The sequence below is a fragment of the Notolepis coatsorum genome (assembly GCF_963971535.1).
Source record: "Notolepis coatsorum genome assembly, chromosome: 8".
Lineage (NCBI taxonomy): Eukaryota > Metazoa > Chordata > Actinopteri > Aulopiformes > Paralepididae > Notolepis > Notolepis coatsorum.
In genome coordinates, this window is record NC_140172.1 from 26,840,422 (window position 1) to 26,864,952 (window position 24,531).

At 41.1% G+C, this 24,531-nt stretch overlaps 1 protein-coding gene across 2 annotated transcripts in view; it reads right to left on the reverse strand.

The window, feature by feature from the left end:
• Positions 1-20,622, reverse strand: part of trpv1 (transient receptor potential cation channel, subfamily V, member 1) — a 49,801-nt gene extending 29,179 nt beyond the window's left edge. Inside the window, exons 1-12 of one of the 2 annotated variants that reach the window (XM_084320682.1) lie at positions 20,511-20,622; positions 19,781-19,899; positions 15,665-15,882; positions 9,166-9,323; positions 8,881-9,033; positions 7,754-7,891; positions 5,388-5,686; positions 4,312-4,488; positions 3,752-3,907; positions 2,182-2,277; positions 1,820-1,890; positions 1,129-1,294 (exon numbers count right to left, since the gene is read on the reverse strand). In XM_084320682.1, the coding sequence (XP_084176808.1) occupies positions 1,129-1,294; positions 1,820-1,890; positions 2,182-2,277; positions 3,752-3,907; positions 4,312-4,488; positions 5,388-5,686; positions 7,754-7,891; positions 8,881-9,033; positions 9,166-9,323; positions 15,665-15,858 (1,608 nt within the window). In that variant the 5' untranslated portion in view covers positions 15,859-15,882; positions 19,781-19,899; positions 20,511-20,622. The remainder of the gene's footprint in view (positions 1-1,128; positions 1,295-1,819; positions 1,891-2,181; positions 2,278-3,751; positions 3,908-4,311; positions 4,489-5,387; positions 5,687-7,753; positions 7,892-8,880; positions 9,034-9,165; positions 9,324-15,664; positions 15,883-19,780; positions 19,900-20,510) is intronic. The other variant, XM_084320681.1, reaches the window with a different exon arrangement.
• Between the last annotated feature and the right edge of the window lie 3,909 nt (positions 20,623-24,531).

Consider the following 24,531-nt stretch of genomic DNA (forward strand, 5'->3'; position numbering starts at 1 on the left):
TGTGTGGCCTAAATACGTCGCCCACACCCGAGGAGTCCTAGGCGAGAACCGTTGGACATGTACACAGGAGAATCGGCGCCGGCGATTGCAGAACCATTCCTGGTTGGATTATATTGATTTGGGACGTGACTACCGGAGAAGAGCACCGTTGATTTCCACTATCGTTTGGGATTTAACCTTGTGAGGATTACCACTCGGGCCTGCCTCGTGGACGGGGCTGGCTAGCTGTCATCAATGCTGTCGAGCATCTTGGATTACAACTATTGCTTTTGTCTGCTGATCAAGGGAGTACAAGCACCGACTCCTGTACCTGGAGTCTCTTTATTCCCCATTGAATCAGACGGAGTACCCGAACATTCCTCTACCCTCCAGGCCTTACACCCAGGAGGGAACCCATTGTCTCCAGTTGGTACCGGTGTTGCCCTATATAATTGCTACTATACAACAGGTGGCGTCAGCTTAGACCCATCGTAGGATTCCTGCTATTCTTAGTGACTTATGCTCTTGACTGACTTTACGTATATTCTTCGCCATACAAGCGTGACCCTAATTCTCATTCTGTAACCTAACGTTGCCTAATAATAATAAATTACCCTCCAATAGTATTTCTGTGTCAATGCCGTGTTCTTGTGGGTGTTCACCATCTATATTTGATGTACTGTCTGGCCAGTAATTAAAGTACATAACTAGCAGTGGTTTAATCTATCACAATCTTTAATACAGTCAGGGTTTTGTAACCCCTCAGTTACAATTTGTATTACTGAATGAAACTGTAAACAGAAAGGCCTATTGGGATGCTAGATCCTAATGTGAAACACTGTGATTTACCTTATCTAGTTGCTACCTCTCTATCTTTTTTTATGCTCGCTTATGTCTGTATTTTTATTTTATTTTTTGAAGCACTTTGAATTGCAACTTCTGTATGAAAAGTGCTATACAAATAAAGTTTATTATTATTATTATTATTATTATTATTATTATTATTATTATTATTATTATTATTATTATTATTATTATTATTATTATTATTATTATTATTATAATTTGAGTTTTATTTGAGTCATTCAGATAAGTCATACAGTATCTGAATGAATGATGTGTGGTCTGTGTGTGTGGCAGTGTACCTACCGTCTGTATCATGACACTGTAGATTCCCATGTTTTTAAACCCTCTAGCGAAGTAGAGCAGGTTGATCCAGCTGAGAGCCAGACACACCACCAGGAAGCCCAGGTACTCCAGTCTCCCACAGCAGTACAGCACAGCCGAGACCAGGAACAAGACCGCCTGCAACAAACTAAACAGCACAAACCTCACTGAGACCCTATGCCCTTTATCAAAAAAGAGCTTTCACACATGGACTGCAGCCCATAGTGCATAGCACAACAAATAGCATAAAATGAACATAGGCATAGAATTTGCATACAGTTAACAGAATAAAACTAAAAGCAATGCATAAAGTGCAGACATAAGAATAGGTATAAAAGACAATAAAAGTAGTGACAACGTAGAACGTGTAGAGATAGGAATAGGCATAAAATAAGTACAATAAGTACAGTGTTACTCGAAGGCATGTGAACCCCCCCCCCCCCCCCCCCCCCGGACCATCAATCCCCACCACATCCCCATCCAAGACACACACCCTGATAGAGCATGTCATGACCGAAGGAAAACACAAACAGCCTGCGTGCCACTCACACCGCCATGCACGGCGACAGGGATGCCACCCACTTATTTTACTGTACAGCACACCTGCGAGGGGAAAAGCACACATGTTCACGGCGGCTGGTAGAGAGATGTTGAGAAAACAGAGAGCACTTACAACAGCATCTCCCAGTAACCATCGATCAGCAGTGTCTGCAGCTTGGGATGCTTCCTCCTCATGTCCACAATCTTTGGATTTGGATAACAATTTTTTTTTATAAAAGCACGAGTTTTTGGAATATAATTTCCTCTAAAATGAGTGAGATATTTTCTTGGATATTCATAACAAGACATTTTATAAATCTGATCATTCTTTGGGGGAACAGAATTTCCTTTGAGATGAGTGAGATATTTTCTTAGATATTCATAACAAGACATTTTATAAATCTGATTATTCTTTGGGGGAACAGAATTTCCTTTGAGATGAGTGAGATATATCCTTAGATATTAATTTCAAAAGGCATTCCTGTGCCCACATACCCCTCTGATGAAGAAGTAGCAGGAGGCCAGTGTTGTCAACAGTTGACCTGAGAGATACAGGTAGCCCTCCGTCGTGTGTTCGACAGGAAAAGGTGGCTGAGGAGAAGAGGACAGGAAATCAGCTGTCAGCTCTCGTGGAGCGCTTTGAAAATACATTATGATCACAACATTCTGGCTTTGAATCCGACCTATGACCTACGTATGTTGCATGTCATCCCTCTCTCTCTCTCTCTCTCTCTCTCTCTCTCTCTCTCTCTCTCTCTCTCTCTCTCTCTCTCTCGCCCCATATTTCCTGTCTCCCTTCACTGTGCTTTTGAAAAAAAAAAAAAAAAATGCAGAAATGCCCTAAAAATATCTAAACATTAGTAGGTTATGTAACATGCCAAACTGATGTTTCACTGATGAAATGCTTATCTAACACTGAGACACTAAAGGAACATTATGGAATGTACTAAAATTACGTCTCATTAACGAAATGCTTGAATGCCTAACTTATGCCTAATTTAAATTATTCCAATTCCCTCCTGGTTGTTGCACTGCCCTACTGTCGGTCTTGGGAGGGTGTAGACCATCACATGCCTCCCCTGTTGGTCTGGGGAGGGTGTGTAGACTGGTACATGCATCCTCTGTTGGTCTGGGGAGGGTGTAGACTACCACATGCCTCCCCTGTTAGTCTTGGGAGGGTGTAGACTACCATATGTCTCCTCTGTTGGTCTGGGGAGGTTGTAAACTACCAAATGCCTCCCCTGTTAGTCTTGGGAAGGTGTAGACTACCACATGCCTCCCCTGTTAGTCTTGGGAGGGTGTAGACTACCAAATGCCTCCCCTGTTAATCTTGGGAAGGTGTAGACTACCACATGCCTCCCCTGTTAGTCTTGGGAGGGTGTAGACTACCAAATGCCTCCTCTGTTGGTCTGGGGAGGGTGTAGACTACCAAATGCCTCCTATGTTGGTCTGGGGAGGGTGTAGACTACCACATGCCACCTCTGTTGGTCTGGGGAGGGTGTAGACTACCACATGCCTCCTATGTTGGTCTGGGGAGGGTGTATACTACCACACGCCTCCTATGTTGGTCTGGGGAGGGTGTAGACTGATACATGCCTCTTCTGTTGGTCTGGGGAGGGTGTAGACTACCACATGCCTCCTCTGTTGGTCTGGGGAGGGTGTGTAGACTATTGCATGCCTCCTCCAATACACATGGAGTTGCCAGGCACTTCTTTTCTCTTCTTTTTGTAATGCGCATGGAGGTTCGCGCTATCTCCCCCAGATCCCACCACTGACCGACCAGTAGGAGTCGCTGTTGCAACAAACAGGACTCATACCCCACCAGCTTCCCACCTGCGAACACTGACAATAATGTGTTCGTATGGACGACTGACCAAGCTAGAGGTGCTGCTGCGGGGAATTGAACCCAGGTATCTGTGGTGGTGGTTGGTAGGCGAGTGCTTAGATCTCTACTACTCAGTCACCTTTTGGATGCCTAGCTAACTCTGAGACATTTTGTAAGTACATTATGGAACGTGCCAAACTGACGTCTCATTGGTGAAATGCTTATGGAACCCCAGCATACTTGGCCCTCTCTCTTGTTGTAGGAGACGAGAGTGAAGACAATCAGGTAGCAGACATAGACCAGGAACTGGAAGAAGAAGATTTGACGAGCAAATCTCGTCCACTTCTCCTCCAGCAGTCTGTTCAGTGGCTCAATCTGGAGCATCTCATGACGGTTCTGAAAGAAGATTTTACAAAGTGTCATCGATCTGAAGCATTCAGAGGCAAACTTCTACGTCTTCAAGATTGCCTAGGCTGCGTGTGTAGACATATCTTTAGATGGAGCAATATGTGTGGCCTAAAAATATGAAACACATCAAGTCGGACATAGGTAAGCCATAGCATTGACATCCGGCTTTATGACACACAGGTGCTGGGTGTATCGAACATGTACAGAAAGTGTACAAAGTGCCATGGTTGTGAACAACCACTAGGGGTTGATTGGTTAACAATATCTCCAGTAGTCTACACCGAGTGAGTGAAATCTGGGGTTTTAGCACATCTAAGTAAGTGGTTCTATGTTCCATGTACCAAGAGACAACCTGTCCTACAACAACTGACATGATTCATGTTGTAACTTACAGGAATGTCACTGCCATAGACCAGTATCTGCAGGACAGAGTTGTCCTCAAAGGAGTCCAGAGAAGCCAGGTCATAAAGGGAGGAGTGGACAGGTCCATAAACCCACTCTGTGAACTTCCGGGACAGGTGTTTGGTCGAACAGTCTGGGAACTCACGCTGCAGGATGTGCCCAAAGAGCTTAAGGGGCGAACAGTCGTTTAGAGAAAAGAAACATGATTAGAGAAAAGAAACATGATTAGAAAAAAGAAACATGATTAGAAAAAAGAAACATGATTAGAAAAAAGAAACATGATTAGAGAAAAGAAAGGTGAATAAAGTGGGTTGGACTGAAAGTATATGGTGTATTGACAGAATTGGCCAAAACGTCCTGTCCATAAAAGGCAGTCAAACGTGGAACAGTCTCCCCATTTCCCCAAGGGGAAGCCCCACCCTTGCTTCTTTTATAAGGCTAAAAAAACTAAAAAATGGCTGAAGACCAACCAGTCATGTGACCACATGTGACATATCTCTAGCCACTAGTATTTCTGTATTGCTGCTATGTATTTGTACATTTTTTACTGTTTTTATGTGTCCTGTTTTTATGTATTTGTAAATTTTTTACTGTTTTTATGTATTTGTACATTTCTTACTGTTTTTATGAGTCCTGTTTTTATGTCTGGGGACAACGGATGGAAATTAGCCTTGTGCTAAATCCGCCAATTTTTACACATTAACTTTGCATTGTCCCGTCCAAATAAACAAATAAAGTAAAGTATTGCTGTTAGAAGGCTTATGAGGTAGGAATCACTTTATCATCCTAATATTAAAATTAACTGGTTCTGATGACTTAATTGTACTTTACATTGTACTTTACATTGTACTTTACATTGTATAGTACAACATCATTATAGAAATCCTTCAAAAATATGTTTCTTCTGTGTAGAGTTTATCGTCGTGACAACCAGTGTTACTAGAACGAGCACATGCACCAATCCACCAGGACTAATTCCTGCGGCACGTAAATACACTTGTCAATCAAACAGATTCTGATTCTGATCTAGATTCTGTTCCACCGTATCAGGCTCTATAGTCTTTACCCCGATTTTGCCGGTCCTGGCAGCCAGTTTAATGGGCGTCAGTCCCCAGTTATTCTCAATGTCCTCCAGCTTCCACTTGGGATAGAGTCGCGCGGTGGTGGTGAGGAGGTGGTCATACATGCCGGTGATGAAGTCCGTGTTCTCCCTGGTGTTGTCCGCTATCACCACAAGGGCGTGCAGCACCGTGTTGCCCTGGGCGTCCTGCTCCCGGGGGTCCGCTCTCTGGAACTCGTTTTCCATCAGGAAGTTCACCACGTCTGTCTGGTTGGTGCTGGCCGCCAGGGACAGGGGTAGCTCCCCTGTGGAAGAGAACGGGGGATGATTTAGCGGTTAGCAGGGCAGGTGGGTGATTATTACCATCCTTTGTATATCAATGGTAATGTAGTCAAACTTGTCAGGGTTCGCACAAGGTCATTGAAGAAGTTAATTGCATCATTTAAAAAAAAAAATTTAATCCTCTCTTTCTCCGATTTGTTTCTGTTTTCTCCCCGTCCCAATTTTAGTCGTTGTGCCAATTCCCCCCCTTCCCCTACCTGGTTGTTGTGCGCATGTTCTCCTACTGGGTGGTACAAGGGAGCCCTGAAGTCATCCGCACGCTTCCTCCGACACGCGCGGCGACAGCCAGTGACTCTTTTTTCACCTGGCAGCGAGGACTCTCATTGGTGAAGTGTAACGCGTGGGAGGTCACGCTGCCTTCATCAAGTCCTGCCTCCGCTGAGCAGGCGCCCAGACCTGACCTGTAGGCGTCGCTGTCCACAACGCCAGATTCCCACCGATGACTTGCCCTCCCCCTAACCCAGCCAAACGGGTTAGTATAGCGATCAGCCCAAGCCCCAAGCAATGCTGACTCCGGGAATCGAGACCGCAGCCTCTTGCATTGGTGACGAGCGCAATCTCCGCTACGCCACCTGACCGCCTGTGCATCCTTTTAAATTTCCTTTTAAAATGAAAAGGAGTGCATGTAAAGAAAAAGCAATGTAAAAGAAAAGGTGAAAATACAAAAATCCAGGTGTTAGTTGATTTTTTTAATACTTTTCTGCATAGTAGTTTGGATGTAGTTATTAATACTCTTACAAAGTATTTGACAAAATAATTGTTAACATGTCATTTGTCTTCTTTCATGTTGAAATATGTTTGGAGTCGTTTCCCCAACACTGGCTAACTTAACCCTTTCACTACCACACTACCAAAATGGTTAACCCTTTCACTGTGACAATACAGAAGGTTAACCCTTTCACTGCCACATGGCAGACGGTTAACCGCCTGTAGTGTGGTATTGAAAGGGTTAACCTTATGTAGTGTGGTAGTGAAAGGGTTAAATAAATGTATTCATGCAAAAGTTATGGCTTCAATGCTCAGTGATCCAAATGTAAACAAATGGTCAGCCCCACTACCGAAGATAGGAAAGAAGTTAGAACAGAGACATGTTTTCATTCTCTAGTCTAGTTGAATGACTGAGCTCTTGATACAAGGACTAACACTAAACAACAGGTAAATATGAGTTCTCAAATTGCATTTGTTGTATTTCATAGCTGTAAAATGTTTGTTTACACTGGTAACACACTGGAGTAAAACAGATCCGTATTCCGACTTATAATGAGTTAGGAAAGTTCCAAAAAAGTGTATATTCCATCATAATAATATTCATCTACAGACTTAACAACTCTTTTACGAATCTATGTGAATATAACCCAGATTGATATGGTAAAAAAAAAGAAATCACGGATTGGGGCTTTAACATTTGAGAGGTGTCTGAGCCTGCAGAGGAGGAGGCTGGTCTATGGATTGTCTACGGATTGTCTATTGATTATCTATAGTCGTTTGCACTGTGTACACACATTTTGTTTGTATGTATGCAAGTACACAACAATTTACAATAAAGAACCTTGGACCTTGAACCTTTAGGTTAGCATTTAGCATTTTAGCATTTTTAGATTATATATTAGATTAGATTTAGACTATTGGATTATTAGATTATATATTGCACATATTTAGCATTTCGTTTTTTTTTATTATTATATATTAGATTACCGTAGATTTAGATTATTAGATTATATATTGTAACTATATTTATTGTAGGGCAAATATAACTGAGAGGGCATACATACGCTCATCTCGCACCTTGCTGCCCATATGCACATGTCCAGAGTTAACTATATTGTATATAAAGTTTACACTGCCTTTTTATTCTATTTTAATTTGTACTTCTCCACTGTACTATAATTCTGTGACCTGTACCTATATGTCTTCTACTACCTGTACTGTACCTCCCCTCCCCCCTCCCCCATGCTGCTATGATGCTTGCATTTCCCCCCAAGGAGATCAATAAAGGAATATCTTATCTTATGTTATTTTAGTATACACACCAAAGTAGAAGCTGGGTCCGTCATGGGGCTGGAAGAAGGTGCCGCAGGCCTTCGCGTGTACGCCTGCTCCCCTCTGCATCAACAGCTGCACGTAGTAGAGGCTCCTCCTCTCAATGGCAACATGGAGCGCTGTTTGACCTGTTTGGGTTCATCGATTTGGAAAGGATTCTATTTGTTCGTACACACAATAACATTATCATGGCGGCAGACAGCCTTGGTAGGCAAACGACAGGTGATTGAAATCAGATAACAGCTGATCGTCATCATTAAATGAGGACCGTGATCAATGGGCTGTGTTTAATGGCATATTGATTGCATCACACACATCAGGAAAATATGAGGCATTCATATAGCTATGTTAGATTCCAAATCATCAATGATGTTTAGAGTAATTTCTAGTTAGCCAAAACACGCATGTAAAATGAATGGAGCCACTGTAAAAAGCACTTACATGTACTGTGTAGTAGGTTTCAGCATTTATTTTAGGGCTTGTACAGACTGAAGAGTGGCCCCATTACTTTTTGGATAACTAGCTGGAGCCGAGGGTGTCCAGTATGAAGGAAACCAACAACAGCATGGACTGCACTGAGAGAGGACTCTACAGAATGACAACACCATTGGTAAATAGGAACTAGTTTAATACCCTTAATACCCTGAGAGTGGAAGGGAAGATGGGAGAATAAATTACAGAGATAGACAGAGGGGTTGACCTCTGTAGTTGCTCTCTCTGTGTATGCTGCATCACAAGTTAAGTTTACCTTGGTAGTTGCTCTCTGTGTATGCTGCATCACAAGTTAAGTTTACCTTGGTAGTTGCTCTCTGTGTATGCTGCATCACAAGTTAAGTTTACCTTGGTAGTTGCTCTCTGTGTATGCTGCATCACAAGTTAAGTTTACCTTGGTAGTTGCTCTCTGTGTATGCTGCATCACAAGTTAAGTTTACCTTGGTAGTTGCTCTCTGTGTATGCTGCATCACAAGTTAAGTTTACCTTGGTAGTTGCTCTCTGTGTATGCTGCATTCACAAGTTAAGTTTACCTTGGTAGTTGCTCTCTGTGTATGCTGCATCACAAGTTAAGTTTACCTTGGTAGTTGCTCTCTGTGTATGCTGCATCACAAGTTAAGTTTACCTTGGTAGTTGCTCTCTGTGTATGCTGCGTTCACAAACTCCTTGATGTCCCCCATCTTCTCCGAGATGTCGAGGAGAAACTCCACTGTGTTGTTCTTCCCATCTTTCAGATTCAGAAGAGCCTTCATCAGGGCATTTTTACCATATGACTGATCTATGGACATCGGCAAAGAAATGCAGGGGAAGGTGTGTTAACATAAGAGCAAATATAAGTTGGTATAAGTCTGATAATTTACTGCAGTTGTTGAGATATGGCTGTGAGTATAATATGCACGGCTCTTCTCACACTCGGAGTTGGTGAGCTTCTTCAGGCTCTTGTGCAGGTACTGATGCAAGCCGTCCAGTCTCATGACATCGCCGCTGGCCACGGCTTCAAACAGCCTCCTGATGTCGAACCTCTTCCTGTCCCGCTCCTCCTCGCTCTCCTTCACATCTCGAATCTTTCTACAAATGAAAGTACAATATTCGATCTTGAGTCTGACTGTGTCACGAAAGATGATCTCGAAGATAAAAACGAGCTCTCGTCTCAAAACGGCCACAAAAGAGAGCTTCTTGTTGTTGTTGTTATTGTTGCTGATTGATTGATTTAAAACATTCTTAACACATTCGGGGCCATTGGGATCCGTCTAATCCCACTCTATACTGCCAGCATTTCATAATAAACTTTCATTGTGCGTGAGGCTGTTTGTAGAGCTAAATCTATACTTTATATTATTGCTATTTGTCCATTCTCATTGTCAATTGACATTATAAACCGTCCCTTCAATATGCCTTTATACAAAAAAATGTTCATCAATACGTTCGCATTTTATAGCGTTGTGAACAATGTTCCCTCTAATTTTTTTTCGGTCTGAGCAAACACTCAAACCTCCTGAGCAGACATCAGCAACTACTGAGCAACATACGTCACCTGCCGATTAACCGGTTAGTTGATAAGCGGCGGTTTGTAAAAAATCTGAGAATCTTAATTTCCCTCAATGTCTAAAAATATATACATTTTGCTGATACACTGAGAAATAATACAAAAAGGCATATTATATTCCTTAATCAAATATTTATTTGACCATTGATTGACGATACAGAGAAAAGTCCTTACTTTGGCGGCGGCGGTGTGAGTCGTGTCACTAACTTTTGTCTTTTTAGGAGGCTGACTCGTCATTATTTTATTAAGTGAATTATAATGAGACTTCAAGGGTGACCATAATGTGATTTTTTTTTTTAAAAGGACACTGCCTTCAGCCTCAAGATACTTAATGATACTCAAAGTTTACTCAAAGATGCCTTATCATTATAATATATTTAAAGTATGCCTCCTCTGTATGGATATACAATTATTGTAACTGAGGGGTACAATTCCCTGACTGTATTGATAAGTATGGTATCATTAAACCACTACCGCTTTATGTACTTTAATTACTGGCCATACAGTACATGATATATAAATATGATGAACACTTCCCACATTGAATCGGTTCCACACAAAGGTATAATCAAGTATTTATTGCAGCAAAAGGTACATAATATACTTCTCTATTATACTTTGGATGCGCTTATAAGGCAAAGGAATATGCGTAGGCAAATCAATAATGAATGTCCATTCTCTGGTTACGCAGGAGGTAATTATACAACCTGAATCTTAGGGAATTATATCTATGGTACACTAGTAATATATAGCGGGAGATACTGGAAGGGTCCCCCCGGTTGTAAGCCAGCAGGGGTAGAGGATCTGTCGGTAGTAGAGAGTCTGGTCAACGATGACTAAGGAGACTCCAAGTACAGGAGACGGTGCAATAGTCTCTTGATCCACAGACGAATACAGCTGTTCTCCGTAGACTGTAGCTCCACAGTGAAGAAAGCTAGCCGGCCTCAGGCTCTCTGAGGCGCCGACTCGACCTGGCTCCTCACAGGGTAAATCCCACACGTGTAGGCGTCGGCGATTCTCCGCTCCATAAATCACAGGACCAAAACAAATATAATCCAGCCGCAAAGGGCTATGTAGTCGTCGGGTAGATTAATCCAGTGTACATGTCCACACGGTTCTCGTCTAGGTCTCCTCGGGTGAAAGCGCCATGAAAGCAGCCCAGCCTGGATAAGCACTCTAGCTGATACGAGGAAGCGTTGGTGATGCTGGTCACTGTAGAACTTTAGCCGCACGATACACTATACACAAATAGACTATTACTGACTTAATAGAAATATGTTGCACTCGACGGTATAGCGCCAAACTCTGACAATTCAGTTATTAATTCGCACGCGGTCTCAATGCTCTATTTGGGGCCAAACAGGCCATACTTCACCGCACGGAGTATCGTGGGTGAGGCTTCAACTTATTGGGTAACTCTGACTTCTGACAGTGCTTCTGTATTCACCTGTGCCATATTTATATGCACGGCGAACAATCTAGTGCCAATCTCATTTCTGTCTCGTATCCCTGGGCAAGGCCGGGCATGTTCAGACATGTCTTGACGGTGGCCTTGAACCTGACTCCGGAGGCATGGCTCTGGCGCCTGTGGACCGCTGTCCAATAGGAGAATGAAATATTATGGTCTGCACTAGGCTAAAGGGACATTCCGTGTATATGTACAAGGAATATACAAGGGATATCAAACGATATACAAATACTATGCAATATATATCAATCAATAAATATATATATTCGGTTTAATCTGATCCTTTGTAACAATTATTGTTTATATTATTTTATATAACAAAATAATATCTCTCTATAACCAAAGTTACTCAACATGCTGTATTATGCCTAAAGTAATCTATCTGACAAATCTCAAGAAAATAACTAAATCAACCTATGACAAAATAATATATATTTTCAAGTCTTACTGGACAAAATAAATAACAAGAAAAATATGAAAATGTGTGTACTAAACTAATTTATTACACACATAATCCTTAGAATGATTGTATCATAACAAGCATCTTATCAAACCAAAACATAATTTTGAGGCATCAAAATAGTTTTCAATTATTTTCTTTCTCTCTCTGTATAGCTGCATGCTTCAATCAATTCGGTCAACTTTGCCATCAAACTCTCGCCTCGCACTGCTTTGTTTGTAATGTTTTTCTGTGTCCATGTGAGCTTTGAGATCGCCACCACTTTTATTAGACACAGAAACATATGGTCAAGCGTTGCACGCGTTGCACTCCGCTTCCAATTAGTCTCGACCGGGACGATAAACTGGGAATTTTCTCTGCAGTTCATCTGTAATGTACATTTTCGCGTTGTCAAGTCAAGTCAAGTCAAGAGTTTTATTTGTCACGGCATACGAGTATACAATGAAATGCGGGTGGTCTTGCCCGCAACAATGTGCAATACAGTGGGTACAACATATAATAGAATCCAATACAAAAACATTGTGCAATAACAGGTAACAGGTAACATGGTGTGACATCTCGGTATCTGTACATAGTTATTTACAGAGCATATAGGACATGCTAGGTAGCTTTGGTAGTGCAATACACTGTTACTGTTGCTAATACTAATTTAAAGTGGCCTTTCCTTTTGGCAATAAGTGTGGGTGTGTGCGGCATGAGTGTGTGCCCGCTCATGTTAAAGTGTTAAAGTGGCTGCTAGTGTGTGAGCGTGCACAGCGTGCGTGTCGTGTGTGTGCTCATGTGTGCTTATGTGTGGATAGTTCAGTGTTCTGTGGTACTCAATGTTCATTGTTCAGGACTCTGATGGCCTGGGGGAAGAAGCTAAGCCTAAGCCTCTCTGTCCTAGTAGCTGGGGTTCGCAGGCGTCTGCCTGACCTCAGCAGCTGATTGTTGTTGTTGTTGTTGTTGTTGTTGTTGTTGTTGTTGTTGTTGTTGTTGTTGTTGTTGATATTGGGTCAATTAGCTGCATCCTCTGCAGAATGCTAATGCTGGGTAATCCACAGCACATAGTTTGTAATAACTAAGACCATAAAAACCAGAGGCCATACTTCTTAAAGGCCCAATCAGTGATCCAAATGTAAACAAATGTGTAACCCCACCACCAAAAAAAATAGAAATGGAGACATGTTTTCACTCTCTAGTCTAGTTGATTGGCTGACCTTTTGATATACTAACACTAAACAGGTAAATATCAATTTGTAATTGCATTTTCTGTATTTTTTTGCTTTAAAAGTTTATGTTGGCAATGTTTGTAAACTATGAAGTAAAACAAATCTGTTACAAAGGGTCAGATTAAACCGAATATATATATTTATTGCCTGAGATCCCATGTATAATATTTGTATATCGTTTGATATCCCTTGTGTATTCTTTGTACATATATACGGAATATCCCTTTACCTGGTACAGGACAGACCATAATATTCGTTCTCCTATTGGAAGCGATCCCCTAGGCGCCAATGACTTACCCCCTAGACCCGACTTGAAAGGTGCCGACGAACATGTCCCAACTAGCCCCGGTTCCGCGTAGGAATACGGCTACCGAAATACGAATGGTACTATTTGTTCACCGTGCACATAAATAGGGCGCAAGAAATGTAGAACTCCTCTTAGTCCCTTGTCCCGTTCAGTCTCGTTCAGTTCCAGTTATCCAAGTGACGTCTCTCCCCACTACGCAACGTGGGCAGAGTAGGGCTCGCATCGCCCCAAGATAGAGTCTCGTGTTATCCTAATACGTTTGTTTAACGTATCGTTCGCTATTTATTAGTAAACCTTCATTACGAGTCAAAGACCACGTGAAGTGGGTAATTGTGCGTCTACATAGAGCATTTATTGCCGCGTACTAATAGGATAGTAACGTCAAGTTCAACCGTGCACTACCGCGCACCGGAGGATACCTACACCGGACCAGCAGAGCCACTTTCCGGCAAGGATTATTATTCTTCATTGCTTTGACCAAGCTGCTGGAGCAGAGAACCGCCTACCCCACTGCTACTGTGGGATCTACACCTGCCCGTGAGACCATCACTCGAGCCCGTCTCTATCGTACCAGAGGCTCCACGGCTTTCACCTGCACGGCGCGCACCCTGGGACCAGGCTGCCTTTCCCCGCTGCTCCAGGGAGTAAGATCGCCTCCGTGGACCCTTGACTTTCATAGAGCATTGCCCCCCCTGCTGGCTTACAACCGGTAGTACACCCCCCCTTCCCAGAATATCCCTAGATCTAATTCCTAAACATTCATTATTGATTTGCCTGCACATTCTTTGCCTTATAAGCGCATCCAAAGTGACCAAAATAATGTAATATCATATTCTTAATGTAATAAATATTCTAAACGAGTATTTGTGTGGAAACCGTTTCATTGTGGAAGTGTTGTCATCTAATATACCTTTGTACGGTATTGGTCAGTAATGTACATAGACGGTAGTAGTTTAATGATACTAATACTTGATTAATACAGTCAGGGAATTGTACCCCTCAGTTACAAAATCTATATTCCAATTTACAATGGGTTAAGAAAATTCCAAATATATCATTCTCCATGTATGTGAATATAGGGGAGAACGGGGGACGTTGTCACACGGGTAGGTTGTAACATTCATTCTATTTCACCACCAGAGGGTCCTATCTCCCATATTTTGGTATTTAAATGTCCAATGGGGTCAGAGTTCACCTACATTGTCATCTTTGGAGTGAAACAGCTGAACTTGAGGTGAGAGGACTTTTTGTGTTTTTCATGTCCATTTGTAAATATTCCGCTCCTCAGTATTTTTCTTCTAGGCTTTTACACAATTGGTTTATAATGAAACAGTTATTATTACCCTTAAAAAGTGTGAAGGGATAGCTATAGTTTAGATTGTTGTTAGCTAGCTAACTAGTTGTTAGATGGCTGTTAGCCTTGATGCTATCAAGACATTCCAGTTGGGGTTGGTCGTGACATTTTCTTTGGGGGTTGTCACATGTTGTGTAGGCTATTATTGTTAGGCCGATTTATTGTGTTCTTATAGGATGGCCTAAAGATGTGTTTCCTGTTTATGTTCATGTTAAGATGCATTAAGTTATGTATTTGTCAACTTGTTAAACTTTCAAATTTAGTTCTGCCTTCTTGTCTTCTTTTTAAGATTTTTCCCATTAAAACACATGGTGACAACCAACCCCATAGTGTGTGACAACCATCCCCATGATGGCTGGGGTTGGTTGTCACAATGTGTCAGAGTGTCTTTGATAGGTGATTAACTCTTTGTTACAATACGTTGGAAAATGAGAGGGATACACATTTCAAGCCAACATCTTGAGCTTCAATTTAATGTAGGAATGACTATTGAAAGATGTTTTGATGATGAGGAATTCACACTAGAGTATAAAGTGTGACAACGTCCCCCGTTCTCCCCTACCACACATCCATATGGGGCATTAATAAATGCATTATACTTGCACTATATTACATTATAATGCAACAGAGAGACTCAGACTCAGCTTCTTCCCCCAGGCCATCAGAACACTGAACACTGATCTCTCCACACACAAGCACACATGAACACACACACAAACACACACACACACACACTTTAAACACAAATAAGGTCACTTTAAAAAACACAACTGTATGTTTTTGTATAGTATAGTTATATAGTATAACTGTATATTGTATAGTAGTGTATATAGGACTCATTACCTTTAATTCGGAAGCTTAGCATTGTATTGTATTGTATTTTATCTTAGTACTTTTTATCATGTCTATTCTATTATCTATTCTATTTTATTATATTATTATTTGTATTTTTTGCACAATCAAGGCGGGCATGGCCACCTTCATTTCACTACATGTCTCGTGTATGTATGTCGACTAACACATTTCTTGAATCTTGAATCTATAGTGCAGTGGAGTGTCTTACTTGTCAAAGTTGAGATTGAATTTGATCTTGGGCTTGGCAGGCTCCATTTCCTCTTGGTAATCAGAGTCCATGGGGGCTCTGGCCTCCTCTGGGGTGCCCACGTTGAGCCATTTATCCCGGGATCTCTCCTCATCCGTCCGGTCGTCTGTCTCCAGAGAGAAGCCAGATGACCCTGGGTTCTGTATCCCGTTCATCCTGACCCGTCACACCCACAGCCGCTGTGGGAGACTCAGGTTATAAGTATGAATATAGGCCTCGTAAACAATAAGACTCTTGGCTTTTGAAGGGGAATCTTTTAAGATTTCACATAATTCTCCCTGTGCCTCGTGACAGTTGTCGGTATTTGTGAACACGCACCACCACTCTCTCCTAAAGCTAGAGATCAGAGAGAGAAGCATCATCACCAACGCCTCAACAACATCACCATTTATAAAATCTAAACAAAAAACCAACATGCAGTAACAGAATTAAAACCTAATTTGTGTGTAAGAGCTCACACAAACATTTAAGGCCTCACAAAGTCGGCCCCATTCATCGTCTATATGGAGCCCAGTATTTCACATCCGGTGATGTGACTGGGAGGTATTATCTCCTCTCTTTCTCTGATTTCTAGCGTTAGGAGAGAGTGGTGTATGTTCACAATACTGACTGAACTGTCCCGGGGCACAGGAAGAACATCGTTTTCAAGTTCAAGTTTGTTTATTATTAGTCACAACAAAATACAGAATACTTTATGAAATGCTTGTTTCTGTATGAGCAGCTGAGAGTGTGCTACATACAGTAAAAATAAAGTAAGTAAAAAAGAATTATAATAATAATAATTAAAAAGTAAGTAAAGTCAATATACATATATACAATATACAATACAGAGTAAAATTAGTAACAATGCAGAGGTACAAAACTTAGGGTAGGGTGCAAATGAGGTATGAATGTAGTGCAAATCTCTTTAATAATAGATAAATATAAAGTGTCTAAAGTGAGTGGTAAGGTGAGTGTTTGTTTAAAGTGAGTGTGTACATGTGGATGTGTGTGCAGTGTGTGTAGATGATGGGTTGTTACATAGTGTCATTGTCATTGAGCATCCTGATGGCCTGGGGATAGAAGCTCCTTCTGAGTCTCTCTTTACTGGCCATGAGACTCCGGTAGCGCTTGCCTGACCGCAGCAGTTCAAAGAGGCAGTTGTTTGGGTGACTAGAGTCTTTGATTATTCTCTTAGCCTTGGCCCTGCAACGCTTGTTATAAACGTCCTGGAGAGTGGGAAGCCCACCTCCAATTGTGCGCTCGGCTGAACGGGCCACTCTCTGTAGTCTGCTGCGGTATTGTGCGGTGCATATAGACATGTTGTGGACCAACCAACCGACATGGAGCTGCATGGTTGCAGCTAATGAAGATAATTTGGGCATACAAATCTGGTTTGTGTTGGTCCACAAAATCAGTCTCCTATCTATGGTGCAGTACCAGACGTTATACCTGACAAGTTCACACGTTTGAGGAAATAACACGTTTGCACTAACGGTGAATTAAGACAAATTCTTTGTAAATGTTTTATATTTTCAATATATCAAATGCAAAGTGGATTATACTGGGGGGGGGGGGGTATTACAGCCTAGCATGTCAATGATTAGCAACAACACTGATTTGTAATGTCAGATTTCTCTTTTCAGAAGTGGGAGTATTTTTCTTTTCATCTGACATTACAAAAATACTAAGAATCCATAGAAATCAGTGTTGTTGCTAATCATTGACATATGCTAGCCTGTAATAATCCCCCTCAGAAAAATCCACTTTGCATTTGATATATAGAAAATTATTTCAACATATACTATTTGTATGGCGTTTTTGAAGAGGACCATTTTGTCCCTTAATGGTAAGAGTGTAACTGGTGAATGAAAGTGGAGTTTAAAAAATTCCAAGATAATTAGAAAATACACACATTTGACACATATTGGCTACAAACATAACCACTGCAAAGTTATACAAGAAAATAAGAATCTCAAAGGACCATTTTGTCCATATCAGACACAAGGGTTAAGAACACAGACATATGATGTGATGACATGTGATGCTTCAGACCAAATGACTAACAAAGGGGTTCTATTTAGCAGACGTTTTCCATGACAACAGTAAACAGTTTTATTTTCTTTTTCACTCTCATGATTCTCAGTAAGGCTGCATCCTAAATGTGCATCTATGAGCCATATCATTGATAATATTATCAACTAAAATGTACAAAAATAAATAACATTTTGGTTTAAAAATAAAGTATCCGTTGAGGAAGATGTGAAACTATGTTGTTTTGGTCATTTCCTCTTTCTTTAAAAAATGTAATTAAATAAAAAAAGGGAAGGATGCATAAATAGGAACTGAACAATTCCCTTGGTTGTCATATTTTAATATTTGACACAGGCAAAACAGAAAGGTCTGCATTTTTATCCTTTCTGTATCATTTTATATTTAATCTCTTGTCATCTCATCAAACGTGCACTTAGCTATTATATAAAGCAAAGGCAACATTTGCTTTTTGCATCAAATATATATTACAGCAAGTCCCTGTATTGTGAAATGGTGTGAGTAAAGACTATTACCTTATTACCCACATTATGACATAGTGTCTTGATGTCCATTTTGCTTTTCATTAATTCATTGGTTCTTAATAATCATTCGTTTATTTGCATTCCCACTAGCTTCTACTAAGGTAACAACTATTCTTCCTGGGGTCCACATAAAAACACACAACATCCAGGAACCATCCACACTAAATCACATATACATCGGACCCAAAACCCAGACCCCCCTCAAACCCATCAGTACTCCCTCAGACCCATCAGTACTCCCTCAGATCCCCTCATACCCACTCAGTACTCCCTCAGATCCCCTTATACCCATCAGTGCTCCCTCATACCCACTCAGTGCTTCCTCATACCCACCAGTGCTCCCTCAGATCCCCTCATACCCACCAGTACTCCCTCAGATCCCCTCATACCCATCAGATCCCCCTCATACCCACCAGTACCCCCTCATACCCACCAGTACCCCCTCATACCCACCAGTATTCCCTCCGACTCCCTCAGATCGCCTCATACCCACTCAGTGCTCCCTCAGATCGCCTCATACCCACTCAGTGCTCCCTCAGATCCCCTCATACCCACTCAGTACTCCCTCAGACCCCCTCAGTACTCCCTCAGACCCCCTCATACCCACCAGTACTCCCTCAGATCCCCTCATACCCACCAGTACTCCCTCAGATCCCCTCATACCCACTCAGTACTCCCTCAGATCCCCTCATACCCACTCAGTACCCCCCCTAGAAGAAATAAAACAACATAAAATGACATTGTCATCATATGACCTACAATCACCCTTGGAACCTACAACCCTTGAAGAGATTCTTAATCTCAGTGTGATTTTCCTGGTTAAACAAAAGGTTAAATACAAATCAAATAAAAAATAGAAAACATCATGAAAAAACAATAGGAGATCCAACAGCCTTAGCATGTCAATGATGAGGTCTCGAGTCGTACCTCTATATGTACAGTACACACACCATAATGTAATTCCATCACTGTTGTTGAAATCCAGACTCAGAACAACTGAATTATCGTTCACCACCATCACCACGTGACTCCATGTATTCGTCTACAGTACATATACTACGTCTGCTTGTGACTCCATGTTGAACACATGTGCAAACATAGCACATATTACTATGCATGTTGAACAAGTGTGCAAACATAGCACATAATATTACTATGCGTGTTGAACAAGTGTGCAAACATAGCACATAATATTACTATGCGTGTTGAACAAGTGTGCAAACATAGCTCATAATATTACTATGCATGTTGAACAAGTGTGCAAACATAGCTCATAATATTACTATGCGTGTTGAACAAGTGTGCAAACATAGCACATAATATTACTATGCGTGTTGAACAAGTGTGCAAACATAGCACATAATATTACTATGCGTTTTGCGCATAGAGATCAAATGCACATTTTGACTCAGTGCCAGCAGGCTACTGCTGATCAATAGGGATAATGGGTTTGACAAAATTGGTAACTTGACACAAATACATAATACACATAAAATCATGCAAGTGTTTTCATTTTACTCACAAAAGGTAGCTCCCACAATACAGTACAGGCACTGCTGTTGCTCTGAGTTGGTCCTCGACTAGAAACCGTACATTGTTGTCCAGAATGTAATCCTCTGTGTTTGCAGGATGCTGCGGCTGCTATATGCAGGACAGGGTGCTCAGCGTAGAGGAGGCTACTGTGTAGATGCCGGATAAGATGCCACTCCCAAGAGATCTAGGAGTACATTACCGGGGGTGGCGAGAGCCTAAAAGGTTCCTTGACCCCTTGTTGTATTGACTATCTCTGAGGTCAAGCTGAGACAGCATAGATAGAGTGGTGGAGGATGGACACAGGACCGAAGCATTATAGAACGCATAAACTGACTCTCAGGGTGTGTCCCATTAATCATGTGTGTCTATGACGGAGAATAACGGCGACTGCTCTGGTCTCTTAACAGTGATGTTTCATGCAAATGCAGTCCATTCCATAATAAAATTGTGTTACAGTGCAATCTGGTACAGGATATCAATCTGTTGTTCTTTTTTAAACTAATTTCGATGACACAATATTCAAACGAGACCCTATAATTGAACATATCTATATATATCTATAAACATGGCTGTGGAGGAACACTCCTTCTCCACTCCAGTCAAAGACCTGAGAGTTGATAGGACCTTAAATGTCCCATCAAACACAATATAAGCACATGTATACCTTTATCTGAATCTCTCTTAATAATAATAACAATGATCATGAATGAATAACTTACTATTTTGAATGCCACTCTCCTCAGGGGGTTTTCTAATCACTTCAATAAGCGCATTCTTCTGTTTCTCTCTTCAGAACCTCCTCACAGAGCTTGCTGTGTGCTTCATCTGTCTCAGCGTAGAGTCTTTCTGACGAGCTGTGTGCATCTGCGGTCCTGTGACTCGGCTTGTGGTTTGGAAAGGCTGTGCCTCTGAGAACAGGCTGGTAAACTGTTATGTTCATGATTTCCTTTACAGAGAAGAAGAAGAAGCAGTCTTTATTTGTCGTGCAGATTTAACACACACACACACGCGATGGGCGACCCACAGGAACACACACACAAACACATGCACTGAGTCGCTGATGAAATGTTCTCTGCACCTCCCATCCCGTCGTCCTTCCCCCCCCCCAAGGGCAGCCGGGAGCAGACAAGGGCTGCAGCAGCATGCGCCGCGCCCGGGGACCAATCCAAGTGCTCCTGTCCGTCTTCGTCAGGGACACGACAGCGTTAGCGATCTGTTGTGCATGTTTTTCCATTGGGTTTATCTTATCGGGAGGGGAAACCCTTGCGAGCACGGGGGGTGAACATGCAAACTCTACACAGAAAGGCCCGGGAGATACCCCACCTGGGTACCTGGCAACACGGCAACCTGGTCCCCAAGCAGGAATCGAACCCAGGACCTTCTAGCTGTGAGGCAACAGTGTTAACCACTACACCACCGTGCCGCCTGCAAGAATAATATTATGCCTTCTTACACTGTTACAGCAATTTCAGCATTGGTGTTAGAGCAAACACTCTTTAACATAATCTTTTATGAAACAAGTATTTGTGAACATGAACTTTTCCTATAAAAGCTAGAACTAAGAGAAGTGAAACTCTTTTGACTGTACCATCCACAGCTGCTCCAATATGACTATAAACAAGACGTCAAACACTGATCTCACCACACACAAGCACACATGAACACACACATACACAACACACATTCTGCACATGGGACCCAGTGCCTTTAATTCGTAGCTCAACATTGTATTGCATTTATCTCAGGACTTTTAACATGTCTATTTTATGTCTATTTTATTATCTTCTACTTACTTGATTTACTATTGTATTCTTGCACAATCGAAGCGGGCATGGCCACCCGCATTTCACTGTATGCCCTGATATTTATGTGATAAATAAACCTCTTGAATCGTCTCCCTATGTTCATTCATCTCAAACGATATCTCGGACATCACTGGTCCAATGTTGATGGGACGTGATGAGAATGCTACATCTTGCATTTATCTTTAGACTGAGCACACTACCGGATTGATTACAAAAAACCTTCTGCTCACCTTCAAAGCCCTACATAATCTAGCCCCCCCCATCTACATCACTGACCTCCTCCAGGAGTACACCCCTCCCCCCGCGCCCTCCACTGGACTTCTATCGACCCCCAGCTCACGCCTCAGCACCATGGGGTGCTCGAGCTTTCAGCTGCTCAGCTCCCACACTCTGGAACTCCCTGCCCCCACATGTTGTTAGCCTCATACGATAATTGCTAAAGTAATTCTTTGGCCAAATTGAGATTTCTGCCTAACTGTAATCTCCTCACACTGCCTATGTCCTCAGCCAATCAGAATGCTTGTTATGTTAAAAAAAAAATCCCCATCTGCCTAACTCACTCGTGTGACTTATGCATTTTAACGTTACATACACAGATGGCGATCGCATGACTTAGGCAAGTATAACAACTGCCTTAGTGTATGACATGTATGTATGTACAAGGAAAAAATGCCTAAGTCACAACATATTTAGTTTAAAAGTCACCTTGTTTTGTTACGCTATGTTTTTGTATTTTTGCAAACTTGTTCATACACCTTGTGTAACTTATTTTCGAAATATAAATAAAAAAACTCGTACACATTTGCTGGACTTTTTTTTTTGTTCTGCTTTTCCAAAATTCTTGAAAAATTACTTAGGCAATTATCGTATGAGGCTAACGATGTCCAACAGTCTGACTCCATATCAACATTCAAATCCCAACTAAAACCCCACCTTTTCAAACTGGCATATTCACTAACTGTACCCTGTTTTGTCACCCTGTGTGTCTCCCTGCTGTTTGTTTTGTTTTTAACTTTGATTTACATGTAGATCCAAGATCATACGCTCTGCTTTTATGCCCTGTAAGGTGACCGTGGGTGTCTTGAACGGTGCCCCCAAATCAAATGTATTATTACTGATTGGCCCGAGGGAGGTGCCTCAATTACAAGTCAACATTTAAGATGTTATCATGCCATATTTATTAGGGCTGTACCGAATAGTTCGAAGCTTCATTCATAATGTTGACATTCGAATTCTAAATCAACATTAGAATTATTTTCTTTTTTATGTGTCTATTCATTCTGTTTAAACCAATGGGTTTTTTCTTCACAGTTGCAGATAATGATTAGGCTACAGTAATATTATAGTATTATACTATTATAGTATATGACTCATCATAAAAATAACACATTTATCATAAATGATGTAGCCTATCTGCATCCACTTGGCGCTCCATCAAGACGTCACCATCACTTTCGTACCAACAGTGCCCTTATTGGATTATGTTGACGAAACTGACGAGTTATATTCATTAAAGAAAGTTGATTTAATAAAAAAATAAGACATTTAATCAGATTATTCACTTTATTCAAATTGAGGATTTTGTTTGAGGATATTTAAAATGAATATGCAGTATATATATATATATATTTTTTTTTTATTATTACGTCATAAAATATGATGACAGACATTCAAAGCTTAATTCGAAAACTTCAATAGAAGCTTCAAATGTAAAAATAATGACATTCGGTACAGCCCTAATATTTACCACAACATATTTTTGATTGACATGAACCTTGGTAAATATATCCATCAGAAATCTACCTCTGAAACCATCAGTGTACACTATATTGGATTATACAGCCATTTTGTATTTCTTTGAAACCAATTTTTACATTGAGGCTTTTTCATTTTTTACTTATTAACACAAAAGTTGGCACATAACCTGAGGAGACTGAGATACTATACACGTTATAGACGGTTTCAAAGTGACAAAAATAACATTCTAAAAAGGACCCAAGTTTATTTCCTGTTGCAATGCAAGGAAACTCTGAAAGAAGGAAGGGTCATCACATCACGAGGAGCATGTGAACACACACTGGTGCCAAGTATGGAAACTTCCAGTTGGGCCCACATTGAGTTGAATGGGACCCGTCATTAAACAGGTTATTACCTCAGATGTAAGACTCATCTGCAATTTGTTGCATTGTTGTAATATTTTTTATTTCATATTTTACCAAAGTCTGGCACCAAGCAGAGCATAGAATGCTGTTATTATGATTCTTCCTTATTTTGGTTTCCTTCTTGTTGCAATGTTGGCTAATGCAATACACAGGAAATGCTCCTGGGGGAGCACATGTTTACTGTTGCCTTGTTCTGTCATGGAGCTGTAGATTTATGACAGAATAGAAGATGGTACAAAGTACTCTCGCTGATTGCAAAGTACTCTCGCTGATTGCAAAGTACTCTCGCTGATTGCAAACAAATCTTCTCTAGGGCATATTTTCCAAGCTGAAATTGGGTGGCATGCCCCTTTAAATGCCTGCATGGCCGGGAGACAGAAAGGCCTTACTGTGCACTCTGTCTTTGTCTCGATCATCCACCATTATCATTCATTCATTCAATCTTTATTTATACTCGATAATACACTGAGTAATTAAACTCATTTACAGTGCCGTCGAGATGTTACATACACAAGTGTCACAGTGTGTTCATAAATATAAAGACATCAGACAATCAGAATAATTGAGAGCACATTTTAAAATACATTAAAAAAAATATTAAAAAATCTTTTAAAAAGAATAAAATAGCTCAAAATTAAAACAGAGGTAATAATTTAAAAACAATTACATATTGTGGTGACCTGATTGGTCATTAAGGTTCTAAACCGACCCATAGACACTAGAGTGTCTAGTTTCAGTGTTTCCTGCAGGGTATTCCATGATGTAGGGGCAAA